General features: G+C 44.3%; 1 protein-coding gene across 3 annotated transcripts in view; it reads left to right on the forward strand.

Moving 5' to 3' along the window:
• Positions 1–274: 274 nt before the first annotated feature.
• SLC12A4 (solute carrier family 12 member 4) overlaps positions 275–27,461 on the forward strand; it is a 129,294-nt gene continuing 102,107 nt past the window's right edge. The window contains exon 1 of one of the 3 annotated variants that reach the window (XM_075009112.1): positions 275–502. In XM_075009112.1, coding sequence (XP_074865213.1) covers positions 361–502 — 142 coding nt within the window. In that variant the 5' untranslated portion in view covers positions 275–360. The remainder of the gene's footprint in view (positions 503–27,461) is intronic. The other 2 variants (XM_075009114.1, XM_075009113.1) reach the window with 2 other exon arrangements.

The following is a 27,461-nucleotide window of genomic DNA, read 5'->3' on the forward strand; positions in this document are numbered from 1 at the left end:
CTAAGCGGAACACACCAAAAATCCCCTTTCCCCAGTCACAGAGGTGAGGGGTCCCTGCCGAAGTCCCCCCCTCCTCTATTGCAGAGGTGAGTCACGTCCCAAAGCCCTCTCGCCCCGCAGGCCCCTCCCATCGCAGAATGCAGCCCCCCCAACCCCCACTGAGCAGTGGAGCCTCCAAGTCCCCTCCCCCTCGCAGCGGAGCCCCCCGCCTCCTGCCGGGCGGCGGCGGCGCCGGGGCCGGGCGGGGTGGGGTGGAGGCGCCCGGGCTGCCGAGAGGAAGTGACCGCACCGGGCTGGAATGCGCTGCTGGAGGGGAGCGCGTCTGGCCCGGCTGGCAGCGAGTCGCGGGGCGCCGCCGACATGCCGCACTTCACCGTGGTGCCGGTAGCGGACAAGCAGCGCGGGGACTACGACAGCCTGGAGGGGCTGAGCTGGGTGGACTACAGCGAGCCGGGCGGGGCGCGGGGCGCCGCGGACGCCTACGACACGGCCAGCTCCGAGGGTAAGTAAAGCAAAGTTCCCCCAAGTCCTGCGGGCGGAAGGCCTCCCTCCTCTCGCGCTGGGGCAGGGCCGGGGACCGAGTCTCCTTTGCGCCGGGGCTCTGGGCTCCCCTCGCCAGTGCAGCGCCGCCGCGCTGAGTGGAGGAGACCGGGATCGGAATGAGCCCAATGACTGGGCTGGCGGTTCCTTTCCCCGGCGCCAGGGGGCGGTGCAGCCCGGGGAGAGGCTGTGGGTGTGCGGAGTCCAGCTGTCAGCCAGGAAACACGTCGAGGCTCGTCAGCTGGCGCCGCTCGCCCCCGAGATCCTGAGAGCCAAAGCGACACAGCTAAAGCGCCAGCCACATCCCCACGCCTGTAGCAGCTCCGTTCCCCTCTTGGTCAGTGACTGGGGCCCGTGGGGTGCTGGTGGCAGGGTCACTGTTAGCGTCCCTGCTGTGCCGAGGACGATCGGCCCTTTGGCTGCGAACGGGCCCTTGGCCACTCCAGAAAGGCGAAGTATTTTAGGGAGCTAAGAGAGCAGCAGAAGAGCCGTACAGGAATGGAGATGGGCTCACAGATTCCGATGTGCTTCTTTATTGTTCGTAACTAGAAAGCCATTCGGAAAGAATATTTTAAAACGGATTTTCAAATATTTCCTTACCACCGCTGGGAAGATCTGTCTCTAATCACGTGGCCTGTGATGTTCTGCCAGTTGGTGTTTAGGAAGATGTACCTGATGAAAAATCTTGCCTAGAAACACTGGTAGTCTGTTCTAGCCTTTTGTAGTCTAAGGACGTCAGGTTTAGTATCTGAAGATCAATTCAGATACCACATTTTTGTTTTTAAAATGACTGGTGATCAAAGTTATTTTTGTTCAGTTCTTTTAGACATGACCTAATACAATTATATAATTGGTTATTATCTACACGTGTTTTTTAAAATTAAATAATATGCTGCTTGTCACGAAATAGTAGCTATGGCTTGCCTGTCTGTGTTGCACTGACGTGCAGCAGGAGACAATAAATAATTCTTCTTATAGTTTTTGTTTTTAAACACAAAAGTCCACATGCAATTAAAAAAACTAACTTATCCTTCTGCTTCGGGCACCATGCCTTCCCCTACAAAACAGCTTTGGCTTTGGATCACTTGTTGATACTTTGTTTTGAAATTCATGTTTCTTAGTGAATGTACCATTTATGGCCTCATCCTGTGCATGGAAGGATTTTTCATTATTTGTGATAGGAGTGTTAAAAGCTGACATGAGAAAATATTAAAATGCTCTCCACTAAATAAATTGATGATAGTAACTATAGCTAAACAATGTAATCTCATGTTGCTGTTTGCTTTCGCTTCTGTGGATATGCACTCTCATTTCCTTGGCCTGCAGGTCTAACAGTTACTTTTTAAATGTGAAATCAGTCCTTAAATAATGAAGCAAACATTCTCTGTGTTGTCTCTGGGTTGCTTTTACATAAGCTTATGTTAAGCATAACTGCACCTTGTTAGTAGTTAATTTTTTTTAAAGAAGTTTATTTCTTAAGAGGGAGGGGCCTACCCTGGGGGTTGACAGTAGAGAAATGGAATTTTAATTAAGCTGCTGTTCAGGTGGTTAATGATGTCACTGTTTAGTCTTTCTGGATGTTTCACTGTGACTTTAAAATAAAATAGAATTTAAAAGACATGAGGTGGGCAACCAAAGTGGCTACAACCATACTGCAAGCGACAGTGGAATTTTAAACAGCCAAAAGAAATAATAATCTGACTTATAGGTGATGGAAACAGGGACGCTCCAGTAATGTAAGTGACCTTAGCATTCTAATGTTCCAGGGTTTGTTTTTTGCACACCTCCGAGAAGCTCAGTTAGTGTGATATTGTAAAATGCTTTATCAAACAGCCAATCTGGGGGCTAATTTCCAAATACTAGTCTTGGGCCACCCAAAGAATACTTCTAATCCACAAACCAAGACCTGAGAGAACAAGTCTTTTTAAAAACTTTCTTTTTTAAAAGGTCAGTACATATTTAGCAGTTTTCAAATAAAATGTCCAACAGTACTATTCCAGTGCAAATAATAATGGTACAGTAATGTATGCTTATATTCACACATCTATTGAAAGAAAAGTTATACACATGCTTTTTATTTGCTGTATAATCTTTCATCTCCTGTGAGAATACGCTAGATTTTTTCTGCATTCTGCGTTAGGAATTCCATTCCATTCTGCCTCTGCATTGGGAATTACAAACCCAAATTCATCTTTCTTGTCCACAATTATCTCCATTTGGTCCAAATTGTCCAAGCCCAGGTCTTCATGAGCTTTTTTGGATATTTCTTATCATACTGCTTTAGGACACATAAAATAGAACAGATGCCATGATATTTTCCAAGGTAGGAGGTGGTAGCTCAATGGTAACATACCAGAAGTCTAGTGCTTCCTTAGCTACACCCAGCTGGTTCAGGGGGTGCTAAGCACTGGGGGATTGCAGTTCTGGGCCATAGGTACAGGGAATTGGAGTACGTTGAGCAGACACATACCATCTTGATTGTCTTGCAGTTAAGGTGTTTGTCTGAAATTTGAGAGATTGTGGTTCAGTGCCAGGCTTGGCTAGAGGCTCATTGTTCAGTCATGGGCAAGTTACTTTGTGCATCAGATTCCCACCTGTAAAACCTTGTTTTTCCCTTGCCTCGGGCTCCTCAGGCTGTCTGCTTCTCTATTGGGCTTTGGAGTTCCCTTGTTGAGCAGCTTGCTAGACAGGTGGGCTGGTTCCTGCTGGACTGGTTCTTTCTAAGTTCTGAAAACCTTCACTGCCAAAGGCCCTAAGTGCTTTCTGTGGATTGTCCTTCACCCACAAAAATAAGTTTAAGTAATTAACCTATAGAATATATTAATCCTTTAGGCCTTGTCTTTACTGGACAAAAAAGTGAGTTCTGAATGAGTATGTGGTAACTAACTTGGTAAAATCTAAGTGAAGACAAGGCTGTTGGTAGTTTTATCATGAATTAGTCCACCTCAACCAGTCATGGAAGCAGAGCCTCACTTGTGCATTCTCCACATGATGGAGCAATCAGTTGTTGCCTGCCCCTGTGCTGTGGGGATGACCACTGGGACTAGTAGGAGTTGCTGCTATCTGATCTGTTTGGTTACAGAAGGTAAGAAAGCCCTGGCTTTTTTTTCCATGTTGCTTCATTTAGTGCTGAAAGCAACTTCATTTCCCATCCTTTTGGCAGGCTAACATATCATAGCCCTGTGTGTGCTGCTTTTTAGTTAGATGCTTAAACGAAGATGTGCCAAAGAGCTGTATGCTCATCTCTCGTTAAACGAGTACTTTATTTATGAGTACTCGCTTAAACAAGGGACACATTTACCTACCTTAGTTCACTCTACAAGTGAACTCCCCCTGCTAATACGAGCCTTACCACCCTCCCTGTGGCTCTAACCCCCATAATCTGACCCCCCCCACCAGCCCTGCAGCCCCAACCTGCTGCAGACAGACCCCCTGCTGGCCCCGCAGCCTGACTGCCCCCCCCTCAGCCCCAAACCGTGGCAGCCTGACACCCCTGCAGCCAGACCCCGCAGCCCCAAACTGCGGCAGCCAGAGCCTCTTACCAACCCCGCAGCCTGAACCCCTCCCCCACCGCCTGTACACCTGGCGGCCCTGTAGCCTGAACCCCCTGCAGGCTCCTCAGCCTGACCCCTTGGCCTCCCGACACCCCTGTGGTCCCTGCGGCCAGACCCCTCCTGCTGCCTGTAACCCTTCTGGCCAGATGCCCCCCTGCGGCCTGTAACCCCCATGTCCTTGCGGCCTGACCCCCGCTGGCCCCATGGCCCCAAACTGTGGCAGCCAGAGCCCCTTACCAGCCTGCAGCCAGAACCCCCTGCCACCTGACCCCCCCCACGGCCCCAGAGCCTGACCCCCGCTCCCACTAGCCGTAAACCGTGGGCAGCCTGAACCCCTAACCCCCCACCAGATTTTAACCCTTCCTCCCACTTACAGCCCCAAACTACCCCCAGCCTTTAACCCTCCCCAACCCAAGGTTCACTCACCTTTCAAAAGCAGCACCACCTGCTGCCACCCCTTTCCTGACTTAGGAGCTCTAGGAACTAATCAGAGACTTTAACATGTAATTTAATAGGAATTTAGTGTCCCTCTTACGAGTTTCTGCCGACAAGCAGAAAGTTGGGAACCAATTGTGCTCGTATAGTGAGGCATGAGCGTACTTACATATAATGGGAAGCTGACAAGTATTTTGTGAATGATCTGTTATATGTGTACTGCTTCAGCTCGCTCTGTCTCTCTGCTTTCATTTCTGCACCCCACTTTTATAAGTATTCATATGAGTTGAGGCCCATCCTGGACATCGGCATAAAGACGATGAATAGACAGGCTGGATTAACTCTTCTGGGGCCCAGGGCTATATGATTTTTGAGGCCCTTTAGGCTCCAGCGTGGGGCCAAACATGAAGTGTTCAGTGTGTGGAAGGGTGCTGCAGGTTGAGGCAGGAGTATAGTTGTGGGAAGGGGTGAGGGCTGTGACTGGGGGGCATGGGCTCTGGTGTGAGGCTGGGGATGAGGTATTTAGGGTATAGGAGGGGACTCCAGGCTGGGGCCAAGGGGTTTGGAGTGTCTGAGTGGGCTCAGGGCGGGAGCCTGGGTTGGGGATGCAGTGTCTGGGCAGGAGTTAAGGTGTGGGAGGGACACAGAGTTGGGAAGTGGGGTCTAGAAGGGAGCTCAAGTGCAGGAGTGGGCTCAGGGTTGGGTTGTGGGGTCTGGAAGGGAGCTAGGGACTAAGTGTGTGGGAGAGGGCTTGGGCAGGGGGTTGGGGTGCTGGGTGCTTACGTGGGGCAGTTCCCATTTGGTGGCAGTGGGAAGGAGAACAGGTGGCTCCATCCTGCAATGCCCCCCACGTGTGCCATTGCCCATGATTCCTGGCTAATGGTAGGTGTGGAGGCAGATCCTCCAGGCAAGGGCAGTACAGGGGTGGAGCTTCCTGGTGCTTTTTATGCTCTTTTTCCAGTGATCTCCCACCTTGTAGGTAAGGCCTGGGAGTGAAAACCCACTTACTGCTGCTGTTTTTTACCCTGGCAATGGCGAACTCCAGGTCTGGGGCTAAGTCGTCTGGCCTTTTTTTTTTATTTCTCCTGCTGGGTTCCATCCTTTTGTGATTGCATGCAGGAGAGGACAACTCCTTTGGCCTCTTCTCTTCTTCTGAGAGCCTCTCTCCAGCTTTATGTAGTGTGCAGGACAATGGTTCTCAGACAGGGCTGCAGGGCCCCCTGGAGGGCAGCAGGCAAATTTCACGGGGGCCACCAGCCATGGGCAGCACTAGACTTGCTGGGGCCCAGGGTAGAATGCCAAAGTCCCACTGAATGAGGCTGAAGTCCAGGGGCCTGAGCCCTGAGCAACGTAGCTTCGCAAGGGCCCATGTGGCATGGAGCCAGGCAGCTGCTCCGATTGCTACCCATCAAAGCTGGCCTTGGCTTTTATACACAGAAAACCGGTTGTTGTGGCACAGGCAAATTGTGGAGTTTTTATAGCATGTTGGAGGGTGGAGGGTTGAGACTCTCCAGTAGGGGAGCATCCAGTGCATGGGGAGTGCCAAGTAATAAGACCTACAGAGTGGGGGACACTCCTGTGAAAGACTGGCATTTCCACTTGTGGGACTGAGCCAATTGGAGCTGAAGTGGATGTTGGGGAGGGGAGGGACAGGCTACAGGGAGTGTTCCATGGCAGTTGTGAGTATGGCATGTGAGTAGGATGCTGACAGTTGGTGAGAGCTGCCATGCCAGATAGGACATTGTACATTTGTGTAATTGGAATGTGTAACTTTACAACACGAGTTGTTGATTCTGTCCAAAGTGTGTGTGGTGCTCCATGGCCAGTCCATGAGTATGTGCAGGGACTGGCTGGCAATAAGTGTGCTGGCATGTTGTCCATTTCCTTCCTGTGGTGCAGTGAAATGATCCCTGTCACCAACGCTGAAGTGGTGAAACTAAGTGTAGGTATTTTTGTGACTGTCTCACTTGGGCAGCTTGCTAGCAAGAGCCGTATTTAAATGCTGTTCTCAGTTTGATCATGTAGATGGCCTAAAATGACTGAGTTATGGTATGATCTCTCAAATACAGATTTTATCATGGTGATGTTGACTCTCAACTATAGCAGTTTTGTAAACAGGGAAAGATCACTGGCTTTGGTGTTCACTATGTTTCTTACATGTGCTCTTTTTAAATAGTCTTTCTCGTGCTATGTTTCTCTGATTATGGGGGGATGTAATTTGACTCCTTCTCTCCCTCAGATCATGTCAATTTGCTTCCATGGGAGTTTTTGTTTTAAATGTTTTTCATTTTATTTCACAGAGACCTCAAATCATACATTGCACGACTACAGCGGGGTAGCATTTCATTATTACAATTTCTTTTCACCACCAGTTATAAACAAATAAAGTGCAATGCAAGTAATGCAGTTCAATAAAAATATTTAACATGTGATTATTTAATTCTATCAGTTGGCTAAATTGCTCACTTGTAAATAGAACAAATCTGTTTTTGAGGAGCAGGTGCTTCTTATGCTCACTGCTTATGGCTAGACCATGACACCTCCCTTCATTTGGAGCATGGATGTAAGTTTGTGAGCCCCGCTTTGTGTATCAGCAATGGTAAGAAAGCACACCTGACATCCCTCCGACTTATGATATAAAGCTGTTGACTTGATAGGGGGCTCATTTAAAAAGGGGCAAAGAAATGGTCTGGAAGATAAAACTTGTATCTTAAAGCTGATCTTTCATAAAGGTGATTACTCTTCCCACCCCTGAGAAGGTTAAGCTGTTCACCTGTGCAATGTGCTTGACTTCTGCCAGCACAAGGATGATAACCTCAGATAACCTGCACAAAGCTGTTTATTTTCCCTGATGTGTGTGGAATTGAGACTAGTAGGTTTGGTGTCACTGATCTAGTTTTGGCATTGGTCACTTCTGGTTTTGCCAATGCACTTTCACACTTATTTGCCAGTTGTATTACAGCTTTTGTTGAATCCATGGAACTCAGTGAAACAATGCTGTAATCAGCCAGAGGTAGCAGGCTAGTAGTATGTTTGCAATTTGTACTGATGCTTTTAGGTTATGGTGGCTTGATACTATATAAATAGCTTTTTTGCAAGCTGATTTTTTAATGGTTGGGGGAACCGGAGAATGAAATGATACTAAGACCATATATTTTCCCTTTACTCTTTTCCCCAAATAGGTGGTTTTTTTACATCTCTGATTACAATATTTGCTTTTAAATATAGTTTTAATTATTGAAGTAACAGCTCTTAAACTTGTAACGCAGCTGATGCAAAATGTTCTGAAAATTCTTATGGTATTAATAGCATTTTTTCATTCCAAAAGATTCCAGTGCTTTTAAAACTTTGGCAAAGTCTGGAGACAAGAGGAAAAATGGTCTTTTATTGAAATTAAACCTCTTAACTAGTGAGTAGCCACATGGACTTTCCTATATACATATATAAAAGTGCATTACTTGAGCTTCTGTATTTCAGGGGCTGTGCATAGCAGCCTCATGGATAAACAGAGGCCAGCCCCCTATTCTAAAGAGAGGGTAGGTAATTTTTGACTAGATGAGAGACAAACCTGTATTTATATGTAATGCCAATGGACTCAGGTTGTCAGCAGAAGGGATTGAACCTGTGACCATAGGGGCCCTTCACTCTACCACACATGCTAAAGGCCACCTAGCTTTCAGATGAGGCTGGAGACAGAGACTTCACTATCACTATCACATGGTCTCCATGCTTCTGGAGTTCCATGTACATTTATCCTTGTCATTCTTCATGTTACTTGAAAAATGTCTAATGAAGTCAAGGAGGGCACTGGGGAAGATTTTGGGAAGCAGTTTGACAGGGCAACAATGTGAGGTCACTTTGGAATGCGGAGCAGTGTTCTCTTTAAAGTTTCAGTGATGTCTCAAAGTACTCAAGGGTTCGGTTCCTGGTAGCCCTGTGAAAGCTTCAATTTGCATAAATTGAGGTCTCCCTGTAGAAAACTATTGTATACAATGGTAAAACTTTGGAAACTCCTATAAACCAGGTAAGTGTTCATATAAACTTTATTTGTGTAAATTAAATGTACGTAAATCTTACAGTATAAATGTTATAAAATACTATGCTGGGACACTATAATTTTTGTATAAAAATTGAATGGGGCTTATCTGAATGCAAGATCGTCCATTTCTCTTTGTATGATGTAGCCTGATGTACAGTGTGATGACGGAGGAAGACAATGATGAAATGCACTGTACAGTATGATGGGGGCTTTTTATTCCTGATCCTCTTCCTCCGACCCCTCAACAGATGGAGGGTCATTGGGATCCACTTCAGAGGAAGTTCTCTTGCGAACAGGTGATACAGACATTGAGGCAGCAGGAGAATGCGAGGCATCAACTAGCACAGGCGACAAAGCAGGAGAGTGCAAGGCTTGACTTGTGACAGGCATTTTGATCGGTGATTTTGTGACTTTTTTTCATGCAGGCGACAAAACAGGAGTGTGCAGGGAGGCTCCTTGCAGCGATGTGGTGGGAGACTGCGTGATGGTAGAGGTTGGCAAGGGAGATTGCGTTCTTTGTGGCGCTTTCATGAAGAACATGGTGATAGGAAGTTGCTGCTTCTCGCCCTGGAGTTCTGTGACCATCTCCTTCAATGGGAAGAAACGTGTTCACTTCCCGAGTGATCCTTAAACTTCTTTCTATCAAAGGATTGTACTCCTGCTCCTTATCAGTTAGCTGTTTAAGGAGTTAAAAGACTTCGCTGAACTTATAGAGGTCCTGTGGTGCCTGTGTGATCTCTTCTTCCTCTTCTAATTCCTCTTCCTTTGTACTCTTCACAAGTTCTTCTACATCTTCTTCTGTTAGCTCATCTCCATCGCCATTCAGTAATTCTTCTATATTGTCCTCTGCCATGTCACTGAATCCTTCGCTGCCCACCTGAGGAGCAACATTAATGATCCTCTTGACTTCGTCATCTACCTTGGAGAAGCCCGTGAAATTATTCACAGCTTCCTCCAAAATATTCTTCCAGCACACGTTCACGGTTTCAGGTTTAAGTTCCTCCATAGCCTCCTTGACATGTATAATGCAGTTCCAGACGCTGTAGTCCTTCTAACAACGGCTTATGTCAAGCTCGGGATCAAGGTCCATAGCAGTTCGGATGCAGGAGAAGGTGAGGAGAGTGTAGATAGCCTTGAATGTGCATATCACACCTTGGTCAAGTGGCTGGATGAGGGAGGTTGTATCGGGAGGAAGGAAGACGACTTCCATATTGGGGTGTGTGAATTGTAGAGACTTGGGATGCCCAGGAGTATTACCTACGATGAGCAGCACCTTGAATTCCATTCCCTTCACAGCCAGATATTTTTCCACTTTAGGGACAAAACACTTGTGGAACCAGTCCAAAAATATCTGTGCCATTTGCCATTACCCATGCCTTCTTATTGGACTGCCAAAACATGGGAGGAGGTTTTTATTCTTTCCTTTCAATACTCTGGGGTTCTCAGAGCGATACAGCATCCCAGGCTTGATCATATGCCTAGCAGCATTGCCACAAAATAGGAGCGTAACTCTGTCCTTTGCTGTCTTAAACCCAGGTGCCTGCTTCTCAGCCTTTGAAATGTAGGTTCTACTGGGCATTTTCTTCCAGAAAAGGCTAGTGTTGTATGCATTAAACACTTGCTCTGGCCTATATCCCTTCTCCTGGATCAACTTCTTCAGTTCTGCTGGGTATCGTTTGGCTGCAGCTTGGTTGGCAGATGCTGATTCTCCTGTTAACTGTATGTTATATGGCAAATATCAGGTTTTGAATCTCACCAGCCACCGTTTACGTGCTGAAAACGTTTTCGTAGATGCAGTAGATCCTTCATCACCCATGGATTTCTTGAAGTGCTCATACAAAGAGAGAGATTTTTCCTGTAACACCCTTCCATCTCATGGCACACTTTTTATTTATGTCCTCTAGCCATAAATTTAAGACTTTCTCAGTCTTGATAAGAATTGGATCCTGCGCAAATTGGATCAGTTTGGCTGTTGCTGGTGCACTGTCTTCTACTGTTTTGCATATTTCCCTTTCACAAATTTTAATAGACTGCACAGAATATTCGTTCACATTGAACCGCTGCACAACCTCAGAGTTCGATGTGCCACTTCTTAGTGAGTCCAAAATCTTGACTTTTTCTTCAAAAGTTTTCACAGTATGAGCTTTCCTCTTCTCACTTTCAACACAACTAGCCCCACTACTAATTTTTCTCTTAGGACCCATGGTTGCAGTAAAATTCACTGATAAAGAAAAACTTTATACGAGCGTAACAGGGAGATGTTCACGAAATGAGAGCATGAGAGAGAAGGAAGATGCTTAGTCTGAGTGTCTGTAAACTCATGCATTAGCATGGAAGATTCTTATGTAATTTATCTAGGCAGCCCTTCAGCAATAATCCCAACAGGATGAACCATCTAAATAAATGAAATATATATTTTTTATAATCTAAACACTTTATTAAGTATGACATGATAAATACATACGAAACGTGCTAGTTGTGTGGACTTGTTTCTTACATGGGACGAATGATGCTGGGTGGTGGCAGTCTTGCTTTTCTTATGCAAGAGGAAAGATGCTGTGTGAGTAGACTCGCTTTCCAAGTGATACTAGTGAGAAATGTTGGGGGTGAGTACCGTACACTTGCTTCTCACCCCATGCATAGCTCATAAGAATGAATCACGAGCATAAGTATGAATTGGGGGGTCAGACGTGTAAAAGGAGGGTCACATACTCTGGATTTGCATACTTTGAGACTTTACTGTACTTTCAATAATGGAGGACCTGACTCCTATGTGATTTCTTTACCATTGTCCAGTGAAAATGCCATGGAGCTTTCTTCTCCATTTACCCAATTTTCTCAAGGAATAGCTCTGCCTAGGAAGTCACTTTAACCCCTTTTCCCCCTTTGGTAAGTGGGGATAACAATGTCATGTTAAGCTGCTTTAGCCTTACATGACAAATATAGTGTGAGCTCTGTATGTGATAGGACAGGGTTTCCAGGCACAGACAGACAAATCAATCCAGGGTACCTTTGCTTAAAATCTGGGCCACTTACAACCACAGGCTGGGATTTCTTTCTTACTAAGGCATATCCAAACAGTCTCCATAGAACTGCTGCCAGCCCCAGTGGCCAGCCAGAAGCTGCACAAGCAAACCTACAGACTTCTTATCTGCTGTACCAGCCCAGACTAACAACCCTCAACTTAAGGTGAGCGGTTATGAAGCCCATTTCACCAGATACCACACAGGTTCTTCCAGACCCCAAAGGGCCCAGCCCCAAGCCCTGGTCAATATATACTTGGATCTTACCCAAACAACCACACTGAAGTCAGATCCTTAGATCTAATATTTAAGGGTTTATTAATACGAAAAGAAAGAACAGGGTTGGAGAGAAGAATTGTTAAAGCAATACTTGACATGCATTAGTCATAACTACTGAAGCAGGCCAGTGGTGGTGTTTGTTGATTCTTGAAAATCTCTAGTATCAGAGAGGTAGCTGAGTTAGTCTGTGTCTTCAAAAACAACAAACAACAAGTCCTGAGGCACCTTATAGGTTAACAGATATTTTGGAGCATAAGCTTTTGTGGGCAAAGACCCGCTTTGTCTGATGAAGTGGGTCTTTGCCCATGAAAGCTTATGCTCCAAAATATCTGTTAGTCTATATGGTGCCTCAGGACTTCTTGTTGTTTTTGAAAGTCTCTGAAAGTTCATTTCAGGTTACCTAGATTCAGTCATTGGAGAATTGTAGATCTGGCTCGCTGGGGTCCACATGCTGGGACACGGACCATTGGAGACCACAAGACAAAAAATCCAAGACCGACACTGCTAAATCCACATTATCCCTCTGAGGGATGGGTCCCCAGTCCAGACAGGCTTAACTCATGAGGACTGAAGAACAAAGAAAGTTACCTGCCAGGGCCAACCCTATAGCTTTCATACGTGGAGGAAAATTTCAATTCATTTCCATAGGTCTTGGCTTACCACCTGATCAGGAGGGTCACTGTGCTGAGTTTCCATTCATCGCAGTCCCAGTAGGAAAACCCCACCATCACAAAATGGGTGTTGGCTGTCTGGGACTTTGCTCAATCTATTGTTCTGGCTGGGGTGGAGCCCCACTTCCCATTGTGAACCTCAGCCTGAAGCATTTCTCATACAGCTGCAGAGCTGAAAATCTATAACTTTACGTACATACATGATACAGACAGATAAGTAGCCTACATAGATTCAGGGAATCATCAACTTTAGTTTGACACCTCACATGGCACACCAGCACAGTATTTTGGGCTAATAGCCATATAGGGCATATAAAATGGTTTCCAGACCCAATATAAAAGTCCAGCCATGTGACACTATGTAACATTTATTACATAAAGCCATGGATCATGGAGGATCAGACATTTCCAGCCTACTGGTTTGACCTGACTTTGTAGCCCTTTGGCTACAAATACAGTATGTGTGTGTTGCAGAGCCACACTGTGCTTCTGTGCCAGAGTGATAAATACTGTAGCAACTGCTTGTAAACATACATCTAAGATATAAAATAGCTTGTAAGGGAAACTGAGAGTCTGAAACTAGGTTGTGTCAGATTTAACTAAGAGTCTCTCCCTTCTTTATGGAGTCAAGTGTGGGGTCGAGTTTATGATCAGATGGCAGTTACTGTAGCAATGGGTATCTGGGACCAAAAGCAGGATGCAGCGTTCAGGTGCATAGGTCTGCAGACTTCCTGTGCTGATAAAGAAAGGCTTATGTGGAAAATTGCAAGAGTGGAGAAGGGATTCAGAACTTACCCCAAAATGAACATGACTGAATAGGGTGGAGGAAAAGGTGTTTTCATTCTTTCTGTGGGCCAGAAGACTCTGAAAGCAAAGATCCTGCCCCATTTAGTGTTCGCTCAGGAGGCTTGTCAGGTTTCTCAAGCTTTTCAGTAGTTTGTCATGCTTACTCCATATACCAGTGGTTCCCAACCTTTTCAGTAACACAGCACACTTCAGTTAGACAAACAATTCCATGGCACGCTGATTTTTTTCATCTGAATCAGTTGCTCATAAACGTCATGTTTACTTACATTTACTATGGTTATGGTCTTATTGGAGAGGTTCGTAACACAGTGGGGCACACAGCAAGCTAAACAAGGGTCAGATACATTAATGTTTTAAGTCCACCACAGAATACACTTTCTCTGACAGCGAGCACAGACACATTTTCAAAATCTGCTCAACGCCATGCAACGTATGTTGAGTAAACGAGTAACCACTGAAAATTTCAGCGGCTACTCAGTTCTTCATGGGTGGGGGAGGTGGCTCCGGAAGGCTCCCTCCTTTTCTCTGCCTTGTCAAAACAGGGAGCGGGGTGGGCTCTCTGCCAGTTTGTTCGGGCCCAGAAGCAGCATTTCAGCTGCCTCCTGGCATGAAGTGGGTCCTGCAGAGTCTGTATTTCTCCTCTCAGTGGCTCCACAAGGACCCAGCATGGGGGAGAATTGATGAACCCTGGGTCAGCTGGGACTCGGACTCAGGCAGCCTTGCTCCTTGAGCCCCAGCTGTCATGAGGTCATCAAGTCACGCCCCCTACCCCTCTGCAAAGCTCTGGACTAAGGAGAAATTTAAGGGCACACTTTTACAATTCTCAGGGCACATCAGTGTGCCACAGCACACTGGTTGAAAGCCACTGCCATATACTGCTTACTTAAAAAACATGCTTCTGATTAGCCTGTTTTATACACCACCTTTTTCATCTGCTTGTGATTTCGGTGGCATGGTAGCATCAACTGTCGTTCACTGAACAACTCCTGTTGCCAGTGCAAGTGAACTCTTCAGCTAAATTTAGCAGAAACTGCACATTTTTGGAGGGTTCTCTGGGATTTAAGTAATTTGGAAGTGTCTAAGAAAGATGGTTCTGATGCATCAAGCTTAGTTAAAAACAACCCTTTGTCATGCCTGTTGGGAGGTGTGCAGTGCAAAACAATTCCTCTGCTGCTCAATTTTTATAACTGAGGGTACATGTGATTATAAATCTTAGCAACAGTATACAGAAAAATTGATTCTCCAGTTGATTTTTATCTACAAATGTTGATTAATGAATGTTTCAAACAGGAGAAGTCAGAGGATCAGGCTGAAGCAGAGGGAAATTTCCATCAAACTGAATACTTTTTCAGGGATCCTAACTCAGCTAGTGGTGAACCCAACGGGTCTTTTCCCACTTAATCTCTGCTTCATATAAAACTTCATTTTGTTTTTCTCACCCCAGGACCCCCAGCTTGTTTATGAGTGTTTGGTTTCATTAAAAGGAAATAGTAGCATCCTTTCACCTTTTCCTCATTCTAACAACAAAGTTGAGGGATTAGGTTTTTATTGATCTTTGTTTTAAAGTTTGCTTTCACAGCGAAGCCCCATGCTAAGTGGAGATTAAGACATTTTACAGCCCTATTGGCCAGCAAATGCAGCCAGGCATAAACACCATTCACTCAAGGTTTTTGTTTGTTTTTTTTTTTAAAAACCTACTGCTCATTATTTTCTTTTTAAATGCGTGTAACAGAATGGGGGACTCTCAGTGCAACAGAGAGAGGAAAGCATTTTGTGGTAAACTCTTTAAGTAGAAAATTCCAGGAACAAGTAAAAAAATTAACTTTATCTTAACAAAGTCATTCAAGATAGCTTTCTCAGATTTAATAAGCAGACTTTTTTTGGTAATGCCGCTGACTTACTCTATCAACGGGTTTGTTTTTGTATTTCTGTTTGATTTGGGAGGCAACACCTTTATTTCTTAATTGCTCCTCTTTAATCGTGATTTGAACAGGGGTAGTGATGGATAAAATTACTTTCTTCATGTCTTGCTTATGACAGACTAGTGAAAATTCTCTGCTGTTGTTGTGCTATGGATTTTTTTCCTCTTGGTATTACTTAAGAGACATGTATTTTGCAGTGTATGTAGAGAACTGTTTACCTTTAGTTCTGTGGTGTGTATTATTTGTGTGTTTATGGCATATTAAGAGAGTAAGGTAGTATATTTTATCAGACCTACTTCTGGTGCAAGTGACAAGCTTTTGAGCTGCATAGAGCTTATCTTTGTCTGCTTATGACATATGCAATCAAGTTTAGTCTTCCAGAACTAATGCTTTTGAATCAGGCAGCAAAACAGGATGCTGTATGTGAGTGTTTTAAGTCTTGTAACTAAATCAAGTTCTTAATTTCTGAATGCCTGTTCTCCATCCTAATTTAATTATGCAGGAGTTGTTTTATATTTGCCTAAAACACTACGACTTGATGTCATTAAAAATATGACTTCTAGCTTGCAATGTCAAGTTTTCTCTGATTATTTTGCCTTTGCAAATATTTACAGTATAGAGGTCTTGATGCATGAGGCTTTTCTTTAGCTATCAGATTAATTGTAGGAAGCAAAAATCATCCTTTCAATTGGTACCTTAATTTATAATTTGTAAATGCCACATTCCTAAATCCTTAAGATAATGCACTTGTCTCGGTATGACAAAATTGAGAGAGCTTTTTAAAGATGTTCCAATGAATGTGTAATCTTATTTCTGTGTGTTTTCTGGCGAATAAAGTTTTCATTATGTTGTAAACGCCACTAGCAGCTGTTGAAGGCAATAAGGAAGCTTCATAGTAGTCTAAACAGCCATATTTACTTATTCTAGAATGCTTTCTTGGTTGTATAGAGGAGTCCTCAAGTGACGTTTGTACGCAAAAGAGCAGCAGCAGCACTATAAAGACCTGCATGTTGCAGAGCAGGGTTCATTGTACAGTAGACCCCATCTTACACTAGGGTTGTGTTCTTGCGCATCCTCATGCAAGTCAAAATTCATGCAACTGGGGGGAGCCAGGAAACTGACCAGCACAGCAGCCCTGGTCAGTTTCCTGTCTCTTGTGAGTGGTGGGCAGCCCAGAGTTGTGGACTCTGGTCATTTTCCCTGCTCCTGGCAGGGGAAGCAGCCTGAGGCTGCCACCCCAACAAGAGTAGTATCCCTGCTCCTGTCAGTGGCGGCAGTCAAAAGTCAGGCTCTCGCTGATGCCACTGACAGAAATGAGGAAACTGACCAGGGCAGGAGTCAGTTTCCTGGCTCCCCTGACTGGAAGGGAGCTGGGAACCAGCACTGGTCAGTTTCCTCACTCCTATTAGTGGCGGGGAGCTGGCCCCAGGTGACAGCTCCCTGCCACTCAGTCGCTTTAACCTGAGATAACGTGCAGCTTGAGTGAGCATATCTCAGGGATCTGCTGTACAGTATATCACTCTCTAGCTAGGAATGTGAATCTGCTTCCAGTCACTAGCCCATTTACACAGATCTATCAGGTGGCACTTTACAAATGTGTATAAGATACATTGTTCAGTTGGGCATAAGTTTGGGGTGTTGTTTTTATCTTGCATACTTCAAAATCTTTTATACATGTGCTAATCTTTTTGCCTCACAATTAATCCCAGTTGTTATGGAACTAAATTACAAATGAGCAACAGCAGGAACAACAAATGCTTCAGTTTCTTAGAAATGGGCAGCTCTTTAACCCCAAGTAACCAACTTTACACATCATGGTAGTCTCTCAGATCAAATGGATTATAGTTTTGAGTCTTTCAAATCAATTACCCAAAAAGAATTCTACAGCATTTGGAGCGTCAATACAGTTTACAGCAGCCATTGTAAGAGAGCGCTTTCATCAGTTTCTGCCACTCATGTGGAGGTGTCTGTAGTAGGTAAGCTATGTCTGTGGGAGAAAAAAATGGTATGTAACATGTTCTTCCTCCCCCATGCTTGAAAAGATTATCCTGAGGTTCCTACAAGAGAGCATTCCCCCAGAGTGAATATGTATTACTTTAAGTATTTTTGTTCCCATTTTCTTCACAAACTTTGCTCTTTAGCTGGTTTGCTCTTTAGTAAATTTTGTGGATTCTTCTGTTTGCAGTTCAGGCTATTGTGTCTGTGTTGCCCCTCAGTGATTCAACCAGGCTTTTTTCTCCCCAGGCATTGGCTTTCATGGGTGGAGACTAGACACCCATCTTACTCCCTTATGTCTGGGCAACTTCCAGGCTTCACATGTCCCTTTGAATGCTTTATGGAAGTTGGCTTATAAATATGTGTAACTGGAAGAGATTATATACAAAACAGGTCACGTAATTCATTAATTTTACAGATACAGTCTGCTGAATCTGTATATCCTTTTTTGTCCATGTATCATTCTTGTACATGAAGTCAGGAAGTTGAAGTGTGAATCTGGTTTTAATTCTGTATGTGCTAATGAGGGCTATTACTGATGCCCGAGAACCTGAATGGCTCTGTGATCAAGGCAACAACCTGTCAATAGCCTTGTTTGTCCTATAAGCTCAAACTGTGGTAGGTCCTAGAAAGACATGTGATCATGCCGCCTGGTACTGGAATCCATCCTGAACCTACTAGTTTTCTTTGGGCATGGGGAGTGAGGAACAAAGGATTCCCACATTGGGGGAAAGTCTATTTAAGCAGTGGGAAGTCATCAGCCCTTTATCTTCAGCCGGCCTTTGAAACTGCCTGGTCCACCCCGAAAGGATACTTGACAAGGAAGAATTTTGAAAAGCTGTTGATCTGGGCCAGAGTAAGCATCAACTCTGAAGCCTTTTGCCTGAAGAAAGAATAGCTGTTTGCTTGTAACAAGTTTCTTAGTGAATTAGAATTAGTTACGTTTTTTTTCTTCATTTTAATTTAGTAACTTATTTTGATCTGTCTGTTTTCACTTGCAACCACTTAAATCCTACTTTTTATACTGAATAAAAAACACTTTTGTTTATTATCAAGCTCTGTGTAAATAATTGTTACTGGGTTGGGAGGGGAAGAGAGGAAGCAACCACTGTGCATATCTGTCTTTCATTGTTGAAGTGAGCAGACCTCCTTATGAGCTTTCTCTGGGTAAAATGTTTACACAGGCTATGATATATTTATTTGGGGTTTTGGTCTCTTTGGGGGGTTAATTTAGTGGGTGCTGAGCCCTTAGAGCTGAGCTCCCTCCCCTTTCCCCAAAAGCTGAACTGGCTTAGTGTTTGTGTTGCTCTGCAATGGCAATATCCCCACCTGTATGCCTCTTGTCTGAGAGGATCTGGCTCAGCAGGACAGGATGGTGGGGAGCCATAGAGAGCAAGAAGGTTGGTGTCATTGGCCTGCTGAACACACCATGGAACAACCCTCAGGGGACTTCTGTAATTCAACCAATCATAGCACAGTTTCCTGCCTTCACTGTGTTATTCCCAGTAGAGGCATGTTGCCCAAGTACACCTGTTCGCTTTTTTTCAGAGACAGTTAACTGCAATTGCTCCAGTTATATTTTTCCGCAAAAGGTCTTTTTGTGCAAACCTCTTTTATCTTAACATAAAAGCATTAAGGTGAAAACATTAAAAACAATAAAGGAAGCTCCACGCATGTTAATAAGCTTACTAGACATCATTTCACCATAGGCTCTTGGAGGAGCAGTTCTTCAGCATCTTAGCCACAGGGTTTCTTTTGTGGTCACAAATTCATCAAAGCTTCAGCTGAGAATTAACACCAGTTTTTGGGGCTTCAGTAAACACAGCCTTTCCAACCCAACTGTAAGGATTGGGGCACTTCATGGACCAGGGACGCCGTCCATTGCTAGGCCAGGGCAAGGGCACTGAGGCAATTTGAAATCAGGCTATTTATCCCCAAATCATTTTAGGTGCTTGGTCATTGAAGAATACAACTTGAACTTCATTCCTGTCTAGAAGGGGCGTGTATGGGTGCTGGATGGTTTCAAAACACTGATAACAAATAAAGTATATTAGCCTCCTCTTCCTCCTAGGGCTGGGTCTACACTTGCCCCCAACTTCGAAGGGTGCATGTTAATCAGGGCAATGGTAAATTACTAATGAAGTTCTATGGTGAATATGCAGCACTTCATTAGTCTAATTCTCCCCCACGGCAACTTTGAAGCGTCAAACCTCGAAGTGCTGGCATGTGTGCAGCTGCAGGCACTTGGAAGTGCCTTCACTCCCCAAAATGTTGAGGAATAGAGCCACTTTGAAGTTCCCGTGGCTACACACATGCCAGCGCTTCGAAGTTTGACACTTTAAAGTTGCCACAGGGGAGAATTAGCTTGACGAAGTGCTGCATATTCACCGCAGCACGTCATTAGTGATCTCTCATGATCCTGATCAATGTGCCCCCTTTGAAGTTGGGGGCAAGTGTAGACCCAGCCCCAGAGGCAAGGAGAGGCTAATATAATTCCAGAATAATACATCTACAGTTTTAATACAATGAACCTCATGGTTCAATATAGTTTAGCTTTATTGAGCTAAGTGCATTCAGGATATGGCAGACTGTGACTATATGAATACACTCATCCCCCACTCTATGAACACATTTGGTTCTCTACTTTGTGCTCATAAGCGAAAACTCATAAGAGGGACACACAGTTCTCATTGAAATATACATAAAAGTCTCTGGTTGGTTCCTAGAGCTTGGCGAAGGAGTGGCAGCAGGTGGCGCTGCTTTTGAAAGGTAAGTGAATCTTGGCTTGGGGGGTTGGAAAAAGTTAAAGGCTGGGGGCAGTTTGGGGCCATGAGTGGGAGGGAGGGTTAAAACTTGGTGGCAGGTCTGTGGGGTGGGTGGGGGGTTCAGGCTGCTGAAGGTTGGGTGTGTGGTCTGGTGGAGAGGGGTGGGGTCAGGCTGTGGTGGGTTAGGTCTACCAGGCTGGCAGGGAGGGGAGGCGGAGGTCAGGCTGCTGTGGGACCAGCAGGGGTGGGAGCGGTCAGGCTTCTGCGGGGCAGGCGGCGGGGGGTCAGTCCTCCACGGGACCAGTGGAGGGTGGGTGGGGGGTCAGGCTGCCACGGAGGTGTGGGGGTCAGGCTGCCATGGGGCCAGTCTGAAGCCCGCATGGGGGTTAAGGCTGCTGCAGGTTGTGGCTGCAGGTCTGGCAGCAGGGCCGGGGGGGGGAGGCAGGCTGCCGTGGGTGGGGGTTGTGGGGTGTGTGTGTGGGGCGGGTCAGGCTGCGGCAGGTTGGGGCCGCAGGGCCAGCAGGGGGATGGTCAGGCTGCAGCGGGTTGGAGCCACGGGGTAAGGCTCATATTATTGAGGGGAGTTGAGTCGTAGGGTGAACAAAGGTAAGTAAATGTGTCCCTCGTTTAAGCGAATACTCGTAAGTAAAGTACTTGTTTAATGAGGGATGAGTGTACTGCTTATTGGTATACTTCTGTAAAAGGTAGAAGGGTAATCTGTTCTCTCGTGGCTTTCGTCATCCGTCCTGATCTCCATACTAGAAGTTTGTCTTTATAAATACGCAATTTTTTGCCTATTGATATTATTCTATATTTTGTAGCTTTTTGAGTAACAGCTGCCTGAATCATTGGATTCTGGCCCCAGTTGCATTGTAGGGGTTTAACTTTTGTAATCGTGACCAGTCTGGAACTTGTAAGTACCAGCCAACCTCTTCCTTACATGTCTGCCTTCCCACTCCTTGAAGGGCAGCTGCTTAGAATAGTGTGAGGAATCCCTTGCTGTTGAAGTATTTGGCATTACACGTGTCATGCTGAGTTTCTGATGATCTTTTAATCATTGTTCTGCTCTGCATGCCCATAGGCATACATTTGCTTGGCAGGCAGAGTGGAAAGTTAAGTGGTAATAACCTTAAGAATTAAAGGCTAAATTATTACTTTTTGCCTGGCTGTAGGAGAAAGGATTTTCTTTTTTGTTACCATTTGCAACATTCTGAGGTCTTTGCTTTACTTAAAATTTATTTCTACCATTGCATTTGTTTCTAGATTGTTCCAAAGTTGCTTTGATTTATAGCCATGGACAGTTGTACCTCAAGGAGCTCATTAGTGCGTGACAGTTAAACTAGTGGTGAGCATTTGTTTCTTTGCCACATTTATGTACTTTTGTGCACTATTACAGTAACGAGGAGATATAGTATTGTGACTATTTGCCAAATGCTGATTTTTTTTTACCACTGGTGACTGTACTATAATAGACATTACAGTAAGCAAAAGATAGCTTCCAGAAGTCTCAGTCTTATGGTTTTGTAACTGCTGCCCATCAACATAGTCTCCGAGCAGTTTCAATGTAAATTCTGTACAGGTAGAACATCTCTAATCTGGAACTCTTTCATTAGGCAAACTCTGTAATCCAAAATGATTTTACTTAGCTGGATGACAATTTATCATGGGTGTGGCCACGTTTCCCATGATTCCATAAAGTTTGCTTCCAGCCACCAGTCTTTGCTCTCAGAATTCTGTGCTGTTATTGAGATGTAATTTATCCCTAAATTTCTTCTAAGAGCCCAGTAGGCAGTGGAAGTGTTGATAATGCCTCTAGACAATGTGATCTCCTGTGGTCAAATAATTTCTCTCATTCTGCACTGGTCAGGTCCCGAGGGTGCTGGATTACAGAGGTTCAACCTGCATTAATAGTGAAGTGGATTTTATGGAGTCTCCACAGGACTTCTGCTATTTTTAAGTGGGGGCAAATCTTGGTGGAGGGGGTATCAAGTGATGCTTTTGGTCTTTTAATGGGTAGCAGGTTTAAAACTAATAAAAGAACGTTCTTCTTCACTCAGTGCATAGTTAACCTGTGGAACTCCTTGCCAGAGGAGACTGTGAAGACTAGGACTATAACAGAATTTAAGAACGGGCTAGATAAATTCATGGAGGTTAGGTCCATAAAAGGCTATTAGCCAAGGTTAGGAATGGTGTCCCTGGCCTCTGATTGTCAGAGGCTGGAGATGGGTGGCAGGAGACAAATTGCTTGATCATTGTCTTTGGTCCACCACCTCTGGGGCACCTGGCACTGGCCACTGTCGGCAGACAGTTGACTGGGCTGGATGGACCTTTGGTCTGACCCAGGATGGCCGTTCTTACTACCTTTTCTTCTGTTAGTTGGGATTTATTGGATAAAGGGGGTGTCATTGTTGAGCACCGTTCTTATAACAGAAAGGATTTTTGAACACAATAGTTTTGCTGTGTTTCATAAACACGAGTAGACTGTTGTTTGCCGATCTCCTCTAGAAATTCATTCTGTAGTTGGGTCACCTCCATTGAGAATGCTTTATTCCCTGTTCTCACATGCTTTGTTCTGGCCTTGGCTCAGGTGCCCTGTCCCAGAGTAAGGCAACTGTTTTGTTGGTTCATAAATCAGCATTTGGCCTTCAATGTAAGGGGGGCTTAATCCATTAATTGCTTTGAAAACTAGGACTGACATTGACTGGGAGAGATTCTGTGGTTGTGAGTGCCATATAAATATCTCTGACAAACAGATGAAGCAGGTATGTGTTTAAATAGCACAGCACTGCCATCTTGGGTAACTTGCAGCCCATTGGGGTTCTGTGGTGCCCATGAGAATTTTTACTGTTGCCGATGTGCAGAGTGGCCAGATTTTGCCAGTTTCCATCCACATAGGGTTTTTTTCCTACCAGTATTAGTCAAGTGACACACACACAAAGCAAGGACACCTGAAGTGAGGTGTGTGCTGATAGTACACAATATTGACTGCGAGAGCTGTGAGGTCTATCTATATCCTGCCAAAGTGCTGCTGTAGTTCAATCAGCACACCCCACAAATTCTAGGTATGCAAACTTAGTTAGCAAAACTACCCTATCCCAGGAGATTGTCTTGGTTATAAAACTCTTGTGGCCCAGTGAGATGAAGGAGGGCCACTCACTAGCCTAGGTTGCCCACTGCTGTTCTTCTGACTGCTTTCACCCCTTCTATCATAGTTGAAAGAGGTTGCACTTTCCCCCTACAATCTAGCTGCCACCCTCCATCTTTCCGAGGTCCCTACTTACAGCTCAGTGCTTTTTCTTATTCATTTTTTATTAGGCAGGCCCTGTGTATGAGAAGTTCCTTAATTAGGGCATCAGATCTTGTCTAAGAACATATATCTTTAGGGGAGTCAAACCATTGCTATTTTGCTTTTCATCTCCATTTCAAAGGCAAAATGATGCTGGTTACATGCCATTTGAAGCAGTTTGTTTTGCTGAGCTAGGATAACTCTCGGAGAAAGCAGACTTGCTGGGGCTTGCTTCGATTGCCACAGTAAGAAATAAATTTTATTCCTGGGGGCACTCACTTTTCTAAAACTACTCAGAACATCACCATCTTGTGCTGAGAAACCATATAGAGCACAGAGCAAGACATGATCACTGCCCTAAAGACTTTACAGTATGGACATGGTGAGCTGCACCTGCTTTCTGTGGTGCATATGGGATATGGTGTTTTTCCCTCTGAACTCTTTGCTAATTATGAAGTCCTGCAGCAGTTTCTGTTTAGCTTGACTTGCTACAGTGAACAACCTTTTCAGATGTTAATTGACACAAAATGTAACAAGGATTATCTAAAACAATTTTTACCCCTTTGAAGAAATGGCAGTGAGCAGCTAATCCATTACCCAATGGCTACGTCTACACTAGAAGCATCTGTTGACAGAAGTTACTGTTGGAAGAGATGTTCGGACAAAACTTCTGTCAACAGATCCTGTCTATGCATAAAAGCAGATCGACCTTTTGATTTGCTCTATCAACAAAAGGGTCCACAGGAGCATCTACACAGGTTTTTTGTCAACAGTGTCTGTCTGCCACATGCATTTTGTGCGTAGATGCTCTGTGAGTTTTGTCTACAAGACTCTCTAGTGTAGACATAGCCAATGGCTAGGGTTATGCTGACCTGAACTGCTGGCAGTAGTATGCAAATAGGTGGTCTCAAGCATGCAAATAGACATGCATTTCCATATTCTCTTGCCAGTGGAGGCTGCTGCTGACAGAAAAAAAGCAGAGTTTACATGGTTCTGCTAGGGGAACCGTCCCCCTTTTTGGCAGCCTCTTATGCTTGGAAAAAAATTAGGCATAAAAGCTTGCTGACAAAGGCAGGGTGTTGCTGGCAGAACCATGTTTACACTGCTTTTTTCTGCTGGCAGCAGCCTCTCGGGGAGTATGCAAATGAGCATTCAGTTGCATTTTCGAGACCACCTATTTGCATACTACTGCCAGCAGTTCGGGTCAGTGTAACTGTAGCCAGTGTGTTTTTTGATCATTTTGAATTCGGCTTTTCACCATACAGCAGATACTATTTGTTCAGTTGTAATTAATGTAGATGGAAAGCTAAAGAAAGACCAGCCAGCCCTCTTCCTAGATATTAAAAAATACGCTCCAGATTAGAAATAACTGAACTTCCTGGAACCATATATTCAACTCCAAGAGAAGTAGGTAGGTTGAGTTTCATGCAAAATACTAGGCTGGTCTCTTAGGTTATGTCTATATGGGCACCCTCTGTTGACAGAGAAACCTTGGCAGTACTTCTGACAACAGATCACATCTACACATGAAAGCACCTCAAAAGAGTAAGCCACTCTGTCGATGGAGAGCAGCTGGACTGACCTGCCCTCTGTCGATAGAACAACTAACCATGGGCACTCTGTCAACAAAATACTGTCGACAGAGGCATTATACCTCTTTGGGAAGAGGTATCACACTGCCATTTGAACAGGTAAGTTTTGTCAACAGACTCTTTGAGAGATAACCATGTAGATGCTTGGCAAGTTTTGTTGCCAAAAGCCCAGTTTTGTCAATAGAGGCTGCCCATGTAGATATAGCCATAGATAGGACATGAAACAGTATTGTAATGTCTGGTCTGTGTAGGTATTAGAAAGTTTGCGGTGTTGCTACAGTGGAGCATGAAGACTGCTTTTACAGGACCCTTTTTAGTCAACAAAAATTTTAAAAAATGCACAGGAACCTGAATTCGACTTTTCAAAGGTGTATAGGGCATTTTGGAGCTGATGGATATGCCTGTGCTGCATTAGAGCACCCGGGGTGGCCTGCATCAGCTGAATCAGGCTCATGAGACTATAAAATGGGCATGTAGTTCTTTGGGAGGGTCCCACAGTCCAGGCTGCAGCTTGAGCTGGAACGTCTACATGCAGTTTTATATCTTCACAACCTGAGTCAGTTGCTCCAGGTCAGCTATGAGTCTGTTACTGGCACAGAGACAGACACTAAGAAAATAAGGCAACTTAGGGTGGAGGCATAGCTCAGTGGTTTGAGCATTGCCCTTGTAAACCTATGGGTGTGAGCTCAATCCTTGAAGAGGCCATTTTGTGGTCTGGGGCAAATAGATTTAAAATAAAAAAAACTGTCAGGGATGGCGCTTTGTGCTGCCAGGAGAGCAGGGGACTGGACATGATGACCTCCCAAGAACCCTTCCAGCTCTATGAGATAGGTATGTGTTATATATATCTCGGTTTCTAAAGTCAGGAGTTGATATACCGTTCGCCAGAACAAAACAGCCATCATGTAGCACTTTAAAGACTAACAAAATGATTTATTAGGTGATGAGGTTTTGTGGGACAGGCCCACTTCTTCAGATCTATATAATTTCCAGTCCAGACCTAGATATATAGCACAGAGGTCCAAAAAAAATTGCAATGAAAACTGACAAATAAAATCCATGAATTGAAGGAGCGGAGTGAGGGGTGGGGAATGTTAAGTGTCTTGCCTGAGATCATTACAACATCACAGGAAGGGAAGCAGTCCTTGTAGTGTCTGAGATAATTGTTGTTTTTGTTCATACCAAGTGTTAATGTGTCAAATTTGAATATGAAGCCCAGTTCCAAATCTCCCTATGTAATCTGTTTTTAAAGTCTCTTTGTTATAGGAAGCATATTCTCTTCCAAGCATATTGTGGAAGAGCATTGCTAGCACATAATGACATATAGAATATTGATCGAGGAGCATGACAGCGAGCCCCGGATCTTATAATAAATGTGGTCAGGTCCAGTGATGGTATCTCCAGACTAAATATGTGTACAAAGTTGGCAACGGGGTTTATTGCAAGGAAAAGTTCCAGAATTAGTGTTACTGTGATGGAGCCTCTGAGTGCAAGAATATGAACCTAAGTAGAATAGGGTCAGTGTCAGTCCAGTTCTGAACTCTGTAAGTTTATATCTTTTCTATAAACTTTCCTCCTTCCTTCTCACACTCTCACTTCCCTGTAATCTTCAATTTCATACGTCTCATCCATTCATTGGTAACGTCATTAAAACATATTGAAGATGGAAGAATGCATCACTGCAATCCCCCTAAAGCTGAAAAGCCTGGAGGATGAATGTCACAGAGCTATACTTCCAATGGCATTAGCAAGTTTTGGTACACAGTAGACAACGTAAAATGAGTAGCAGATTTGTGTCATGCCTTTGAAGATAGTAGGTTGATGTCTTCTGACTTTAAGTAGCTTTGTTTTTAGCACTAGCATTTTCAGTAAGTTGCAATATTTATATAGTTCATCTCTGTTGAAAGGATTAGAATTTTGGGACTGTATCAATGTCTGCTTAGTCTTTCTTTGAGAAACCATATTGCTTTGTGAGCTAAATCAATTATTTGCTGTGCAGCAGCCACCAGTCAGTGTGTCCAAGGCAATCATGAAAAGTTCCTTTGGAAGTACCGTATTACTTGTTCTGGTCTGTCAGGGCTGCACAAAAAGCATGTGCTAACTAAATGTTGTTTGAAGAATAGAGAAGAATGGTAAACCAAATTACAGCAAATGGCAAACAGTTACTGCTAAGGGGTAAGTACAGCATGTTGATATTAATCCTGTAAAGGGGTGTAGTGTTCTGAGGGCATCAGTGTATCTTATTTATAAGGAGTAAAATAGAGGGGCTTGTGGGTTTACTAATCACAAACATTTAAATTGCTCAGTCATTTAAATTGTGCAGTTCTCTTGTCATTGCTGTGGCTGGGAATGTATTAGCAGAGTCTTGCAAAATACTGGGAAAGGTGGATTCTGTGTTTTCATAGGACTGGTGTTACAGCTGCATATAAAAAAAAAACATGCAAATAATCTTAAGGAATATTGACCTGGAAATTGCACTTTATATATTTCAAAACATATTAGTAGCTCATTTAAAAACATTGTTTTATTATAAATCATGTACTAGTTGCTTGT

This window comes from Carettochelys insculpta, chromosome 14 (assembly GCF_033958435.1).
Source record: "Carettochelys insculpta isolate YL-2023 chromosome 14, ASM3395843v1, whole genome shotgun sequence".
In the NCBI taxonomy this organism is placed as follows: Eukaryota; Metazoa; Chordata; order Testudines; family Carettochelyidae; genus Carettochelys; species Carettochelys insculpta.